The sequence below is a fragment of the Notothenia coriiceps genome, unplaced genomic scaffold (assembly GCF_000735185.1).
Source record: "Notothenia coriiceps isolate Sejong01 unplaced genomic scaffold, NC01 NC01_scaffold00037246, whole genome shotgun sequence".
NCBI lineage: Eukaryota > Metazoa > Chordata > Actinopteri > Perciformes > Nototheniidae > Notothenia > Notothenia coriiceps.
The window spans coordinates 3,258,258-3,276,142 of record NW_011369947.1 but is presented as its reverse complement, the minus strand read 5'-3'; the positions used below and the strand labels follow the sequence as shown (position 1 = coordinate 3,276,142).

The 17,885-nt window shown below is 41.0% G+C and overlaps 1 protein-coding gene across 1 annotated transcript in view; it reads right to left on the bottom strand.

Annotated features, from left to right (window-relative positions):
• Positions 1-17,885, bottom strand: part of LOC104966298 (MAGUK p55 subfamily member 7-like) — a 71,882-nt gene that overhangs the window by 30,064 nt on the left and 23,933 nt on the right. Inside the window, exon 2 of the mRNA XM_010795485.1 lies at positions 1,880-2,048. Coding sequence (XP_010793787.1) covers positions 1,880-1,916 — 37 coding nt within the window. The 5' untranslated portion in view covers positions 1,917-2,048. The remainder of the gene's footprint in view (positions 1-1,879; positions 2,049-17,885) is intronic.

Genomic DNA, 17,885 nt, shown 5'->3' with positions numbered 1-17,885 from the left:
CTCTGGTTTGTTTTCCAACCACAGTTTTTAGAGCGTTCATTCAAGTCCAGAGAAAAGGCCGACTAAGACAGTTTCAAAGTAAATCATTTCTAATATAAAATTAAACTTAAGTGGTGGCACAAAACCTGGCTTCCGTATCCACAGGCCATAACATTATTAAACACCTGAACTCTGTGAAGAACATCCATGAACATCCATAGACATTCATCTGTTTGCATCTTGCAAATTATTTATCCATATATTATATTCCATTTACTAGTATATTGTAGGGATGTAACGATGCCAAAAACTCACGGTACGATAATATCGCGATAAAAAATCCACGGTACGATATTTATCGCGATATTGAAAAATAAAGGGAAAAAAATGTGAATTTTTTTTTTTTTTTATTTATTAAATAATAAATCTGATTTGTACAGCATTTTAGTAGGATAGCAGCAACGTTACACATAACACATAACACAAACATATACAATACAGAGAACATAACTAAAAAAACAAAAGACAAAAAAGCAGTCCCTACATTGAGCACATTAGGGACAGTAAGAAAGGTACACTACTTATTACTGCAAGAGCAGCTGGTGGTAAGGACCGAAGACAACTTCAATTTAAAACAGGCTATAGGGACAAGTGCCCTCAGTTTGAGGCTTGATTGAAGGTCATTCCAAGACCAAGGACCAGAATAAAAAAGACTCCTTTTTCCAGCCTCACACCGCACAGCACACTCTAAAAACAAATGCCTCGGCTCAACAAAGAAAATCAACGCAACAGTTTGATCGATGTTTATTGAGTTAAGACAACTTCTAATGAAATTGTCTTAAAGCAACAAAGTTATTTGAATTAGNGTGAATAATAAATCTGATTTGTACAGCATTTTAGTAGGATAGTAGTATTTTAAAGTGTCAACAATATAATAATCAGACCCTGCAATAGAATAAATCAAGTTTCACTTTAGTTTTTCAAGTAACTCAACTCTCTCTGCATCATCAAGGTTATCTTTTAGGAATATGAGCATGTCCACATTTCCAGGTAGAAGCTGGGATGTTTGGGCGTTTACAATATCCCCTACTGTGGAAAAAACTCTCTTGCTTGGTACTGATGTTGCTGGGACAGAGAGATATGCTTTGGCCATGGGTGACAGCAGTGGGTCAAACTGTGCATTGTCTCTCCACCACTTCAAAAACAATGCAGTTTTTGCCAAGAAGGTGAGGCTTATTGACAGGGCGAGATATAGTACATATACTGTTGGTACTTGTCGATGTCTCTAGGTGTACGCGTAGCCCTGTAAATACCATGTCCTTTTGTGTTCTGTTGTTTTATGTTCATGTTGTAACCTACTTGCTGCCATGTTGGAGAGGTCTCCCTTGAAAAAGAGATTGATTATCTCAACGGGACCATCTGGTTAAATAAAGTGAAGAAAAAAAAAAGTTATTAAAAAAAAAAAAAGAAAAAAAAATTATTTAAATCTTTTTTTTTTTAATCGCGGTATATTTTGTCAGTCTCACGACGGTATTGAGACATTTATTTACCGCGATATTCGATATATCGTTACATCCTTAGTATATTGACTCTTCTGGCACTATTTCTATTTTATTTGTATTACTTGCACAGCTCAAACATTCTCTTGCACTATTGTATCTGTTTTATGTCCTATATATATTCATGTTGCACGGTTGGAGGGGCCTGTGACTTAAGTTTTTCATTGCCATATCTACACTGTAGCTAATGTGCACATGACAATAAAGCCTGAAAAAAGATATATTGAGTTTAAGGCTGGCATCCCACTTGGTGCTTGTGTTCACGTTTGTCTGTTTGTGCACTGATGAGTGCATTTCTGTGCAGAGATTCTTGTGTTTGGGATTGGACGAAGGGTCTGTACCTGGCTCGTGGCCGGCTCCGGTGGCCAGGGCAGGCATGGCTCCTGCTGGCTGCTTCCTGATTCCCCTCAGGCTGTGGAAAATGGCAGCGGGGCGTCAGAGTAGTGAGTTCCTCGGCAGCTCTCCCCAGGGACCAGCTGAATGTGAGGACAGGCTTTATGCCATGGAGCCCTGCAAGAGAACAAGATTTTAGAGCCTGCTTGTCAAATGGCAGAACGGCCGCATGCACGTGTGTGTCAGTGTCAGTCCGCTACTGTGTTCTGTGTTGTGGGATCTCATGGCTGTAGCCATGGAAATTAATACCTACCATACTATCAAATATATGTTTCTGTGTGTAGGTGAGCCAGCGATTGAAAGTGAATGACTCACAGAGTGTGCATGTGTGTCTTCACAGTTGACTCTAGGTGTTTACAACCTGACACTTTTTTTTTTTCTAAGCTGCTGAACATCCTGCTTTGTACATGAGCCAACATCACCTCACCAGGAAAGCATACACACGTACACTCAGACACACACACATACATACATACATCCAGGTGCCCCACACTTTATTCAGCATCCAGCGGAAACAAGAGAAACTTTATCCGCTTAGGGGAAAGTAAGCAAGCGAATGCAACAGACCTGTGAAAAATCAAACAGGCGTGGAAAAGCATCGCTTCGTAAATAATAGCGCTGAACTGGAAAGCCAGATAGAGCAGGGACAGGAAGAGAAGGGCTGTAGAACACACATAAAAAGCCTGTGGCTCATTGAAATCTCCACCTGCAGTGGATGATGCAGACACACGTAGTAGCATACAATAAACTCCTAAACCACAACAGGAGGAAACGGTTTAATATGTATTGATTAGGATAATGACAAGTGCAGAGCAGAGCAGTAGATTTAAGACTTGGTCACAACTTTTCTACACTAAGACGTTACTTGCTTTAGACCAGAAGTTCCCAACTGGTGGGTTGCGGTCCAAAAGTAGGTTGTGGGACCGTTTAACTAATAAATAAACTAAAACAACTTTTGATTTGAAGTATTTCTGGAAAAATGTGTATCGCTTTATGCAGAGCTTTGTTTGCAGGCTGCAAGTTATTCTTATTGTTATTATTGTTATTATTGTTGTAAGTCTTTATTTCCCACATGGAAAGTGTATTAATTTATCTTATGTCTATGAACTCATGACTGAGGAGAAACTGGACACTGAGGCTGGAACAGTTGGGAACCACTGCTTTAGACCCGCTCCATATATCTGACTTTGCTTAGAGCTTTCATTTCACTTTAAAGTTTGGTGTGCCCGGAAAAAAGGTCAAATTATCAAGCAGAGCTCAAAAGGCCTCGTTGCTATACAAAAAAAACAAAATTAACGACAAATCAAAGAAAAGTGCAGCATCAATTCAATGTTACAAACACTGGAAAGCCTTGCAATTTAACTCTTGGGCGCTTATTAAAACATGACATAAGGCTTCACCCGAGAGACCTCAAAACAGGTTGAAAGCAACCGTAAAAGCAGGCCTCACAGGTAGGTAAGAACTTGCTATAAACGTGTCTTTGGGTTTGCTTCATGCTTCAAAGTGACAGTGACCTCGACTTGTTGACAGCTTTTGTATGCGCTGTCAGAGCAGGGTGGCAGAAAGCTGAAATCAGTACAAGTAATAGAGGGCCCCAGTGGACGGCCTTGGCCACACACCGACACCGTCCACCTTTCCCTGGCCTCAGCCACAGCCCATCTTATTGAACCTTTAACAGGTCCCCAGCCAATGTTTCCTAAAAGGTATTACAAGCTTTTTCAAAGGCCACTAAACCTCAACAAGTCCCTAAGTCAAGCGAAGTCCTGCCACCAGCATGAACGCTATCTGAAAAAAGGGGAACGGAAAACAATTAGGATCGAGCCTTTGGTTCTTTACAGCATGCGGCTTAATGACCCATTATATGTCAGCTCCCATGTGCGGTGGCCCAGTCAAGCTCAGTTTCCTAAACTGTAAAGCCTTGGGGTCCTGTTACTTGTTCACTTCGCTGGAAGAAAATGCTCAAAATAAACACGGCTGTGAGATAAGCTACATTCTGCATCTCCCATGATGGTGAGTGTTGTAAAAACGTTCTCTTTGGGGACACTGAGTCACACCGTGCTATGTGACACTTGGCCACAGATACGGACCGTCAAGACACCTGCAGCTTTTCAGTTCATTGGGACCCCCCATTTCTTGTTGTGGTGTCCGCCACACATACTTTTTGAAATATTGTGACTTCCCTTCCATATCAGTTGGCCAAAATGTGGACTGAAAATGCATTATATATATATATATGTGTATTTCACAAAGAATCTCTCATTCAGCCTCCGCAGTGAAAACTGGACAGGAGTGAGTATTTCCTGGCACCTTGCCCACATGTGTGTACACACACACACACACACACACACACACACACACACACACACACACACACACACACACACACACACACACACACACCATGAAATCAGCCCACGTAGAAAAATGCTACCACGCCTGTCTGACATTCTGTGATGTGAACTCACCTCAGGGCCCGGCAGACCCCAGGTGGAACCTTGTGGAAAAAGCATCTAGATAATACAATCCAGAAGATGCCTAATCGTGAGCAGGTAAGCAAGCCATCAGGAGCATATCAGAAAAAGATATTTTTCGTCTGGATTGAGATGCACAAAGTATGGTGCATTCATCACACAGCACTTGAAAAAGGGTCAGTTTTCCACCGAGAGAAGATATGGGATTGAAAACCCTGCAGGCATTTCGCGCCAGCACAATTCCGTAGGCCAGATTGGTGAGTCGTTTGCATAGAGCTTTGCATGAGCATCACGTACAAGCGGAAAACCTGCTGAAATTGGAGTTCATCTCTTTGTATACTTCAATAAAATAGGTTAAGAGGACCAGCAGAGAAAGGGCAACGGCGCCTCGAGCAGTGACCACAAAATCACTCCAGCAGGCCGGTTTGAAGAGGAGACTGAGCCTAACAGCCACCGCGCTCGTGCCAAGATAACTGACCCGTACTAAATCAGTTCAGTGTTTCACAGAGAGGGCCACAGCACGGTTTTGTCATAAGGCGTTGTGATTGGATTGACAGACTTGAGGAAAGACAAGGGACAGTAATACTCTTAAGGTATGCCGCGCTGTAATATCAGTCGTTCGCCTTTTGTTGCATCCAAAGGGGAATGACCACATATTCCCCAATCTGAGGAGGGATCCATCTTTCCATTTGAGGGAGCTCTGGGAGTGCCAGGAAGCATGTCGCAGAGCCCAGAACACCTGGGACTTTTTAAAAGGCCCAAAAGGATCCTATAGACATACTTAAAGAAACATTCCCCACTGTCAGAATGCTCTTACCGTGTCGGTTGAGATCTCACAATATCAGATGGTCATGGGGGGAGTAAAGGGACACTTTACCATGTGGAGGAGAGATGGGATATGCTTAATTGCAATGAGATGTGCCTCCCTCTCAGTCTGACAACTTCAAATGGTTCTGCCACCATCTAGTGGGAACTTTCACTATTGCAGGGTATTTACCCAGAAACCCCAGCTGGGACGGAATCTGAGGCACCTCACACTTACAACGACCTGTATGTATAGATGTCGGGAGACGTCTGTGTCTCTGCTTAGTCTTGTTCTGGGTGTGAAACCTGAGGTCAAATCAGTGTTTAAAGAGAAAATAGCCCAGGGTGATGGATGGATAGGTGGAAGGATGGAAACAGGGAGGTGTAGAAGAATGTTATTTTTCCTCTCTTTTCAAAAACAAGCCTGTCCGTCCAGCTAGGGGGAACATGGGTGGAGTCGTCTGACTCTCAGCTGGATGTTGATGAAGTTAGTGACAGGAATAACAGAGTCGGGAGGTGAATGACTGACAGTGAAAAACACAGGAAGACTTGTCATTTCTAAGGGCCTGTTAACAATTTGAATCCATGCTTTGAGGTTAGAACTGTAGATCAGTTTAATTATGAAGCTTCTTCCCTTCCTCGTCGAGGGGGGCTGAACTGTGGAAAGATCACTGTTCAAAGCACATTGCCCAACGACGACAAGATCCTCAGGAAAACATGTCATGCTCCGAAGCGTTCACAGGCTGGAAATGATTCTGCGTTCATGTCAGCTCTGCTATTCAGCACCATGGAACCTTCTCCTGCGGTGCTGGGTTATTCTGTCCTGGATTGTCCAACATTAAGTGACAGGAAGGCCAGCTACTGGCCAAGGTTTTTACTGGGCCACCATGTATGACACCGATCCTCTTCAACGCATGAAAGATGGCCACCAAAAGCCAAACCTGTCACATCTTCTCTGGTTACAGTCTGAAGGACCAATTTGCTCCAAAGCGACCCACCAGCTTCAATGTCTGCTGATTCGCTCCAATCTGAAGAGTTTATTTAGACTGGTGCTTGGTAGGAGAGAAGATCTATTTGGCAGTCTTAGTGACACCTGCTCAGGTTACCAATTATGCACTGTCTGTTGCAACATCGTGAGGCTTTGTTTCTGCACTTAACTTACACTATTGTAAAATGAAGGCAATCCGGCTTTATTGTCCGATGTGTCCTGCTGCTTTTATCTTATGGTTCTCTTATACTGAACTGTTTTAGGAAGTAACTTTGTTACTAATTAAGTGAACAAATTAATGTAAAGTTTAAGGCATACATAAAATAACTTTGCCTGAATTAATTTTGAGGAGTATCTGATCAAAGCAAAACATTTTACATTATTGGACTAGACATGACAGCTTTTGTTAATAGGTAGAATTCAATAAAACGTAAATAAATGAACACTGTGTATTGACCAGCTGTAGTCCTGCAGTCAGTAGTGCCCGCAAAAAGCACACAGAGCAGTTCACAAAACAGGTTTTTAAATAATACAATTTGACTGAAGACACAAAAGTGGGACGCCCTTGAATGGGTTTTTCAGAGATGTTCCTTTTATGGAAAACTATGTTCTTTTACTTTAAGCCCCGTTGTTGAGCTTCAGCTTCGGGGTATTAGTGTGGGGGGAGTTGTGAAGACAGATTGGATGTGAGATCAATTTGTATTTCAGCTACTCTACATCATATTGGGTTTTTTTTAACCACAAAGTGCAAAGTCAGACAGACAGAAGTAGATAGAGTTACAGCCACATGCACACTGACACTACCTTACATGACACAATCGTAAGGGTATAATTGCAGTGTATCCAAATGTGGTATAGGCGAACATTCATTTACACACGGGCACATGGTGGAGCTACATTTCAATGTGCTGTGCGTAATTGCAGCGCATTAAACCATGGTGGAGGGGAATGTTCATCCACATGACATTTTGAAAACTGAAAAAAGAAATCTCTCTGATGCAAGCGTTGCAAATGCAGCCTTTTCTGTTTCTTCTGTGGAAAAACACATTGTTGAATAATGTCTGTCTCCTGCCTCGGCGCAGCGCTGCCAAAATGTCCCCATGTCGATTCCTATTAAGAGTGAGCCGCGTGACGCTGGCGGGACAGGGTTGTGTTTTCAGGCGTGTGCCACAGGACTTCTCGTTAATAGCCGTTAGCTTTACGAGGGATTGGGGCTGCCTAAATTAAGACTCAGCGGTACCTGGCACGGCTGATGTTCCAGGAATGACTGACTGCTGTGGGGTAGCAGTAATAACATTGAGCAATAAGGAGGAATACAACTAAAAAAAGCTTATGGAAACAGATTAGGGGAGCAAATGTGGAATATCAATGAACGCCATTAAGCCATGACAGAAGAAAAGTACATATCAACAGAAATGGCTTCATCCGATGTGATGGGTTGACAGTGAAATGGGAAAAGTGAGCGCTCTTCTTTTGGTCGCAGGTGGGACACGTGTTAGTCATAAGGGTCCAGTTTTTCCACATAAACTACATCTGCTTACGTGTATTTACATGTGTGTTGTAAGCACTTATACACACAGATATAAATCTTTTGTTTAGGTCAACCTGACTTTCCAGAGTCATGATGTCATTCTCCCCTTTCAGCCACCTCAACACTCAACTGGCTGGATTTCATTGTGCTTAAAAAAAAAGAGAGAGACCCATTTAATTTACAAGAGAAATGGAAAGATGTTTTAGGAACTCGGGGCTCACTGATGTGGAAGATTATGAGTCAGGGCACTCCAAGAAAATCAAATGTGACAGACTGTAAGTCTCCAGTTGACATTAATGGCAGAATACTACAATGAATGTCTGGTGGATGTGTCAAAGGAGTCTTATCTCACAATTACATAACAAGAAAAGGTATAAAGTTACTCAAAGCTAAAGCAACATACAATAACAAATCAAGTTTGAAAGTCTCTTTCACCTAACAATATTACTGTGACCACAGTAACACCTATTCACAAATATGTTATAGACATATGAAACAAATGAAGGCGATTTACTAACGCACGTTATAATGATACTCTATAAAGAAACAAAAGCTGTGAAGGGACTTACCAAAACACACGGAAAGTTAGCTTCACACGCTGCAGTTGGCACGGCCTCTACACTATTACAGTGCACACAAACTACATCCTCCCATACAGGAAGAGACCCGCCCACCAGGTGTTTCAGCTCACCTGAACAGACCTGAAACTCAAGTTTTTTTTTCTGTCTAATGGCTCACTGCGCTCCGCCCTTAATTTATTTGTTTAACCTCACATCTCAATTCAATTGTAAACAGAGAGAGTTAACTAATGTCACCTGGGAAGAGAACCATTTGCATGACAGTAACGGGTAACGCATACCATACGGTCTAAAAGCAAATTTAGCTGTATAAGTTATTCTAAATGTCAAATGTAAAATATTTGGAGTAAAGAATTCAAAAGTATTTCTATACAACTCAAATGTTTTTACTGCATTGGGCTTTGAAGCTTTTGGGACCATACCATAATAAACTGATCAAACATAATGCAAAACACATTTTTCAATTATTTAATGCAAAATCCTTCAATATTCCACAACCTACGTCACAAAAAGTCAATAAACAGACAAAACGTTGGTACAATTAGGAAAATTAATTCATATTAATACATTGTTTTATGTGTTGAAAGGAACAGCCGGCTCTCCTTTTACTCACTGTTCCTAGTTTCCCTGCAGTGACAACAAATGACCACTAGATGGAGCTCTAAGCTCTCTAAATATCTCCAGTCTACTCATTTTGTCCCAAAAACTATTAATGAAAGTATCTTGGTTTCTTTTGTGTGTGTGTGTGTGTGTGTGTGTGTGTGTGTGTGTGTGTGTGTGTGTGTGTGTGTGTGTGTGTGTGTGTGTGTGTGTGTGTGTATTTCTGTCCACAACTGTGTGCGTGTGTGTGAGTTTGTCGCTGCCCTCGCCATGACCTCAGATTTGCCTCAGGGTGCCAGTAAAGATGGGCTCCAGTAATCTCATCCACTGCCTGCCAGGGGCCCGTTATTACTAAAAACCAAGGCAGGCTGCCACACTCACACAAAAGCCTGTTTTGTTCGGCACAAAGGATATCTATAAAAGAAATATATCAAAATATATTCTGAGAAATTAAACATTTTTGCTAGCTCTTCCCAATAGGGATACTTTTTACTTGTACGCCTGGTGAAGTCCTCGTTAACGAGCCATCGTTAGTATTATTCCCAACACCTGGAGTCTAATTGTCCTAGTCAAAAACAATACTTTTAGAGCTTTAAACATTTACCTCCAAACTGTAATACAAAAGCTTAAAGAGAAGATCAAACTATTGGAATCACCGTTTCAAATATTTCTGATCAAACACATCAATATCAATATTGAGACATTTTGCAGAGTTGACTTTTGGTGGATTCAAAAATATTTACACAATGAAATGTTTACTTAATAATCATTAGTCATGTGATAATAATGTCTAAGTGGGTAAATGGAAATAGCAGAACAGCTAGAACAGTACGATAGGTCTGTATGCTTTATTACAATATCCAAAATGTAAGACGAAATGTAGTATTATATCACGATATTGATGTAGCATTGTTTTATTGCTCAGCCCTACTTGCCCAGATAAGACATACACAACAAAGATGTTACCAATGCCACATTTAATCAATTATTTTAATCTAAACAGAGGTTCATCGTTTTAAGACGAAATCTTTGGATCTGAGAACCTGATCAGTTTATTAAACGATTACTCATAATAAATACTCATTAGTTGCAAAACTACATTGTAGTCTCAACTACTTCCTTGTCTTAACACCTCTTTGTCCTCCTCCCATCTCTGCCTTCTGGTTCCCATGCACACACAGCCGCTCTTTGTCTCTTCCTGACCCATTAACAGTGAGAGGAGACCACAGTCACTATCAGTCGCCACTCACACATTCCTCACCGTCTCTCTCACACACACACAAACACACAAACACAGCATGTAGGGTCGCCATTGCATTCATTTGTTAATGACCAATTCAATTAATCCTGGACCTGAAATGTCAACATTAAATTTGACTATAAACTCAACAGAAGGACAGAAAGACAGGGTGGGTGTATTGAGTAGAACCCACTTTGCTTAATCAAAAAAATAAACATCATTTATTTGAGTGCTTTACTTAAGCCCTGTAGAATTGTACTTATGTATAGGGAGGGAGAGACGTTAATCCTCTAAACATACAGAATGTATATGTAACTCTGCTTTCCACTGACATTAATTAGATGATGACGGATTTTCAGATGAGTGATTTGAGCTGTAAATAGCAATGCAGCTGCAGTGAGAGGCACGCAGAGAGAGCAGCAGGTAGCCATAAGCCTCACTAATCCAGAAGTCCTTTTTAAATGTGTTGCCGGGTAACCTACTATCGCACCAGATATTGCCAGAGTGAGTTACGCTACCTGGAGCGAAGAGAGAGAGACGCGTAGAAACAGAAAGAGACAGCTGGTTTCACAGACAGACAGACAGACAGACAGACAGACAGACAGACAGACAGACAGACAGACAGACAGACAGACAGACAGACAGGATAAAAAAAGCAGCGATGCTACAGAATAGAATCATATTTATGATTCTCTTACACGTTAACACGCGCGCCTTCTGTGGGGTTGCGTTCCAATAGTCCATTTAGCTTAGGAACCTTCCTAACCAAGTGAAATGACCCGGAAGTCCCTCAGTGGCAGCCATGATAAGTTCCGTTCGAATTCTCTAGATGATAGGAAAGGAGGTTTCAAACTTCCTTTATAACCTCCTTTAGCTTAGGAACCACTGGACCTCCCTTACCGAAAGGAGAGGAGAAAATGCTGCCCCACAATGCCTTGCAGCCGCAGCATTTGCCGTCACACAACAGTCGGCCGTTCACGGAAACAACCGATTATGATGGAGAAATTATACCATGAAAGTTAAGGTGCTTATTAAGCATTTAAAAACGTATGTGGTAAGTTGCCAAAGTGATTTGTTTTGAACGTTCATCAGTATTATAATCAAATAGAGAAATATGAACGTTAGTTTTTACTGAAATGATCAAATAACATTTCACTGAGCTGTGTGGGGTTTGTTCAACTTTTAAAAGATGTTTGAATGGTGATGTACACAGTGATAGATGTTAAGGACTAACGTTTATAATAAATACATTTGTATTTATTTTAAGATATTTTCATACAATCATACGTATTGGAATCATTTGTATTAATATGGACCGGAGGGAGTGTTGGCCACGTTCATAAAGCATAAAACAACAGCATCAGAGCACGGTGCAGAGTCTCTAGATGAGTCCCTCGTTCTTATTAAACATCCATGTTGTAGTCCGTTGTATATAAAACACTGTAGTTTCCATAGTTTCCCCACAGCAGCAGACGCACACAATGACGTCCGCTGGCGCATCATAAACACGTCGGATAGTGAAAGGCATTTGGATTCTCTAAACCGCAGTCTCTTCTCCTAAATCCTTTTGAATTCTCCTATCCACTATCCCTTAACCCCGTGACGTTTCACTCAGAGGTCAAGGAATAGGAGATAGGGTCAGAATTTAGGAGCTGATTTTTGGATTATCGGAACGCAACCTGGGTGTTTACAGGACATGTTAACAGAGCTGCAGCGGGAAGTGGAAGTGAGCCCATTAACAGGTGCATTATTGATGGACACGGTCAAAGGGAAGAGAGGAACGAAAAAGTAGGAAAAGATGAAACAAAAGCAGCGTAAAAGGTACAGATGAGTGTCACATAGATACAAATAGATACAAAGAAAAGAGGTGTAGAAAATCACTCGCTCCATTAGTCTGTAAACTGCATACCTAACACACTTTAGGAAAAATAACAAATTGTAATATTCACTCGTCACTGCTGCTAAAAATAATCCTTCTTACTATCAACAAGTGTCTGTGTAAAATAGTTCCAGGCCAACTTCTGATACAAGGCAGCCACACCAAGCAAGCCCGAGTAGAATTGGGTATCATATCAGGTATAAGCTTGCTGCAGAAATAGCCGCATGTTGCTCGGTAAGTTACAAGGAATAGTGGAAATGCGAAAGATATGCTTGCGGTCATTTAGTGTTGCTATTTGTTTTTTGGTAAAACAACCCCTCAGTACATATGCAAGTAGGGACAATTTAGAAAACACAGATTCTGCAGCCATGCTAGCACTGGATGCTAATGTACACGTGACTATAGTATATGGTAATAAGCAATAGTATCGGACCAATTCTGATATCACCAACATTTTTTCAATTCATTCAACGGAACACAAGTGTTGTACTAGTTTAATGTTAATCATTAGTCAACGTTGCTAGCCTTGAAAAACAATTTTTATTTATGTTACATCATAAAACCGATATCAGATTTATTTGAACTCAAGTGTCTGTTTTAGAAATCCAGTATTGGTCTGGCAATACAAGAGTTCAACTTAAATAATACATCTTTAACTAAATACAAAAACACCAAACTTTTTTTTAAATTGATGAAAGGTAAAATAAATGATGAGAAAAGACTCAAGATTCAGACCACATAATCAACTCCTACTTTAGCCATTTGTGACAATTACTGCCAGTTCTTGCTACATACAACGTGACTGTTTCCAAGAAAGTTCAAAATGCCGCCCTTGTCCTTAATTCTCCGCAGTGTAAACCAGCCGGGCTCTGGTCGGGGCTGAACAGGGAGAGGGAGAGTTTGTTGGGTGCTCAGATGGCAGAGCTAGAACTCCAGGAGAGCCGGAGAGTAGGTGAAGAGGGCCAAAGTCTGATAAGGTTACACCAATGGAGACCCAAATATACATGCTATCACGCTCAGGAGATGGAAACATAAACACCTAAGTGATAGTTTGAGACATGGTATGGTAACACAGCACCTCATCTACTCAAGGAGTCATTCTGAGGTCTAAATTAAATCATGAACAGAGTCAAATCCTAGGGTCCAGTTCCAGAAAAAGCCAGTGTATAAATCAGCAACCCAATGAGCAATGAGGACACACATCTGTATCAGTTACTAGATAGCAAAACTACAGTCCAACTGTAGAGTAAACAAAAAAATAGAGTGTGGATTTGTTTCTGTTTTTTAATCTGAGAGTCCTATGATGCCAAAAATATCATGAACTATATCCAGGCTTAAAGTGTAATGGGATTATTTCCCATTTGGGACTGCTTTAATAGCTACAGTATATTTAGTCAGTTCAAATTGTTCTATGCTACAGTGGCCATATTCAGTCTTGTTGCAAATATGTTTGTATATGTGTAAGTAAACATCTAAAAAAGAAAGGGGCCCTATTACGCTATTCTGGGTTTCCCCTTTTCCTGTAATGTGATGTGTTTGTGTGCATGTAAATGGTCTGCAAAGGCTACAATTCGATAGTCAATGCCAGGGGGAGTTTCTCTCCCACACACTCCCCCCTCTGCCTGAAACACCTCGATTGGATTCCTTTGTTTACTTCTGTCACATAATGACATCACGATGTAACACTCGTACTTCTATTGGCTAGCGCTCATACACATTGTACGTGATAAGCTAAGAGGCAGGACATCTTCAAATGGTTCACCAATGACAACAGAGCCGGCCAGCTAACTGGGCTCTGGTTTCAGACAGAGGGTGAAAAGAGGTGCTGCAGCATAGGCAGCATGAGAAAAAGAAGGCACTTTTTTAACATTAAAGAATAAAATGAGCACAATAGGGAGGCGTGTGGCACAATAGGGAGGCGTGTGGCGCAGTGGATAGAGCGTTGGAGTTCGGATCAAGGGAGCACATGTTCAAACCCCACTGCAGTCAGCATGTCGTTGTGTCCCTGAGACACTTCACCCCAAATTGCTCCTGTGGGGATTGCCCACAGTATTGAGTATGTAGGTCGCTTTGGATAAAAGCGTCTAACAAGTAACATGTAATGTAATGTAATGAATAACAATAGGGCCCCCTTAAGAATATTGAGATACCGAAATTACAACATATTCTAAAAACAGATGTAAATCTACTCTTCCATATGATTGTGATTCAAAACCATGTTGGTATCTCTCTCCGTCTTTCAGTGCTGTGGCTCACTCCCCACACACAGGTGTCTGCACAGCATTGAGGCTTTCTTTTGTCCTTTCACTATTTTTGATCTTGACAGAACATTCTAGAGGCAAAATGAGACGCAAACCATCCTTCTGCTTGGGCACGGAAACATTACTTGTAGCGACCGATAATCCTGGTGCTAAACTGCTTATGATAGAAAACAAACAATTACTAGATGGCACCCAGCTGGTGTTATGACATCATTTTAACCGCACTACAGAAGGATGAATAGACAACCTGATTTGAGATTGTGTCCATGAAAACAGACATTGGAGAAGAAGGTTGTAATCATGGAGCCACATTTTTGGTTTTACTGTCAAAAGTGGCTTCTCTCACAAACAAACAAGGAAAAAAACTCCTCAAAAATAGGATAAAATGTGTTTAACCACATCATGACAGACACTTTTATACCATATTATCCAGTAATTAAATCCACAGACTATTGTCTCTATTGGGCTGCCATGCCAACCACTGTAGCCAAATCTTCAGGGGCACAGTCATGCCCTCTGCCTCCTTCCCCCTGCCCAGGACACAAACACAAGTGTAAATCAGCCGGGGGAGACATCTCTCCCATCCGCAGTGTTACTCACTCCGACAGGAAAATTCCAAACCAATGAGCATCTTAAATGCTGCCCTGTGCTCCATCAGCCTCCCTCACCCTCCCACACAGGGGCCTAAGACAGTAAGGGCCTCTTAAAACGCAGATATGAAAGGGGCAGGTTTAAATGATGTCTGTGCTTGTGAATGAAGAAATGAAAACAGGAAGAAAGCTTTGTTGAATACTAAATGTTGGCCGTGGAGAGATTCCATTAAGTACAAATCAGGCCCAGAGTTGCCTGGGCATCAGCGTACTGGGTGGAAAAAGATACACTGGAACAGATACTTTGTTTGGAAAAGACACAAAATGTCAACTTTAATTCTGATATTTTTACAAGAGAAGTCGTGGCTTTTGAAAGTCAAGGTTAGAAATTTCCCACAGAACTTGCTTTTCTATTCTCAGTCGGATAATGCCATAAACAATACAATGTGTAAAAACTATATTAGGTTATTTTGCAGGAGTTCATGTGGAAGTTAAACCCAACCTTTGATAATTTCCCAATACTTCACAAAAAGGCATTGAGGTTGGGAGTCTCAGTCAATTTGCAGTGTCAGGGTATATATGCAGGAATCCTGAAGTCAAGTGTAATACCTTTTAAGACCCTTTTCATACATTTTAAGACCCTTTTCATACATTTTAAGACCTCATCGCCACTTCGAGTTTTAACCGGTTACATTGGCGACACACTTTACCTCACGTTATACAGTATTGATTGTCCTTCTTCCTTATCTTCCAACCATTTGGAACGCAAACTTGCAATTCCCCATAATGATGTTGTTTAACAACCGGCGTAAACTGACCTTTGCGCACTATCAAGCAGTGAGCGTGCTATGTCCTGTTCAGATGACGTCAAATCCGACGGGATGCCATAAATAAACTACACAGAATCACACTACACACCTATTCAATGATTACATTCAGGCACACTGTAGAATACAACCTCTTTGGACCATTTATATACTTATTGAAAACAAGCTACAAAATGTAATACCTTGGAAATTGCTGTTTAATACTTTTTAATACTTCTTAATAGCCTTAATTTTCGCTAAATTGATTTATCGACTTTTAATACTTTTTAAGACCCCGCGGACCCCCTGAGTGTGTACGGTTTACTTAGTATTAGTGCTGTGGCTGTAAAGGTCATCGATATAAGAGGCAAGGTCAGAGCAGCATTTCAAAACAGCAACATCCCTTCAGTGATCTGGTCAGGGTGGGGGACGGGGAATCTCCTTGATTCTTTTACATTGATTTGAACTGTGTCAAATAATAAGTACCATTGAACAACAGCAAATTATAATCACAGTTGTGACATTTAAAGGAACAGAGAGTCAGAAATAGAAGAAGCCATTGTAACTTCAACTATCATAAAACAATATTTTTGGTATTCCAGCAACATAGTAAATTGGAAAAAAAGGGATAAAATAAAAACAGTGGAGGGATGCATGAGATGAGAACGTTTCATTAACATCTCTTTTTAGAAGAGAATTGTGGGAAAGGGACTTTCATCTGCCTGTACATCGTTCTCCATTTAACCAGTGTATGTAGAAAGGGTCAAGAACTTAACTTAAAAAAACAAAACATATTGCGTGAGAGAGCAAGAGCTGCTCCTGTCTTGCAATGTCAATTTAGGTTCCCAAGGGCCAGGCAGAACATGTATAAAGAAAGGTCTTCTATTCCCTATGCGATACCGGCATGAAAACAGAATGACCTGTTATTGCACATATGCAATATTGTTTATGTTGTGTTTTGTGTATTGCAAGTCCTTAAATAACCCTTAAACAAGTGTTTTTACACACAGACAAGGGTTAAGAGTCCTAGCATCTCCTGTCAACAAACACCACTCTCTTTTTTCCGTTGCCCCCAGCACATGAAGCCTCTAGCAACCTTTTCTTCACTTGTCCATTCCCCACTATGTGGACATATGATCCCCAAGAGAGTAATGAAGAAAGTCCTCGAGATGACCCAGACCTGACCCTGATCCAGGGGCCTGCAGGACTCAGACAGACAGGAAGACAGATGGGCTGCAGCAACCAGCAGCTGAGCCCCACTCTACTCTTAATAACCAAGGGATGCTCAAGTGTACGTTAAAGCAACTTACACAAATCTGCATAATAAGCAGAATCACATGGCAGATCAAATGAAGAAGGCTGGAGAAGTATTACATCATTTCTTACAGGAATGGGTCAAGAACGAGGTGCACATTTTGACTTGTAGTTAAGTAATAAAGTGAAATAATAGGCAATTTAACGTGTTATAGAACCGTGAGTGTAAATGTTTTTTATAGCGATGTGAAACTTTAACAAGCTGTTGAATACCCTGAAAGTGCATCAGATGTGTTCGCAGACTACACTAACATGAGTCACGCACTACATTTGAGTCCATTCATTTTTCCCAACTGCTATGATTGAAACAATTATGTAACACACTGCACAGCAAGACTTCTGTACAACACAGAAAAGACAACAATGACGCAAATCCTTTTAGACGTTCACATGAGATTTAATATGAGGACTGTTGGCATGGAGACTACAGGTTAGCGAGCGCCGCTAATCATTCAAGCTTTGCAGGCTAAGCTCTGCTGCGTGTATTATTGTTCTTGGGGCATTACATCATCATGAAACTCTACACTGGTCTACAGTGACACACGAGAGGGTGTGTGTGTGTGTGTGTGTGTGTGTGTGTGTGTGTGTGTGTGTGTGTGTGTGTGTGTGTGTGTGTGTGTGTGTGTGTGTGTGTCTAACAACATCATTATACATTTATAATGACAGCGTATGAAGAGAGCTTGCTTGTAAATATTAGAAGAGAGATTCAGAGAATCAGAGAGAAGAAAGAGTAGTATAAGTGCTAGCATACTCTGTGAGATGTTCAGAATACTTACTCTTCAACTTCAGTAGGACCGGACGCCCCCTCACATTCCATCCCTCAACATGAAGTGGCAGCATTGTTTACATTCCTCTAAATGTAAATTAAAAGACATGTACTACAGGAATGCAA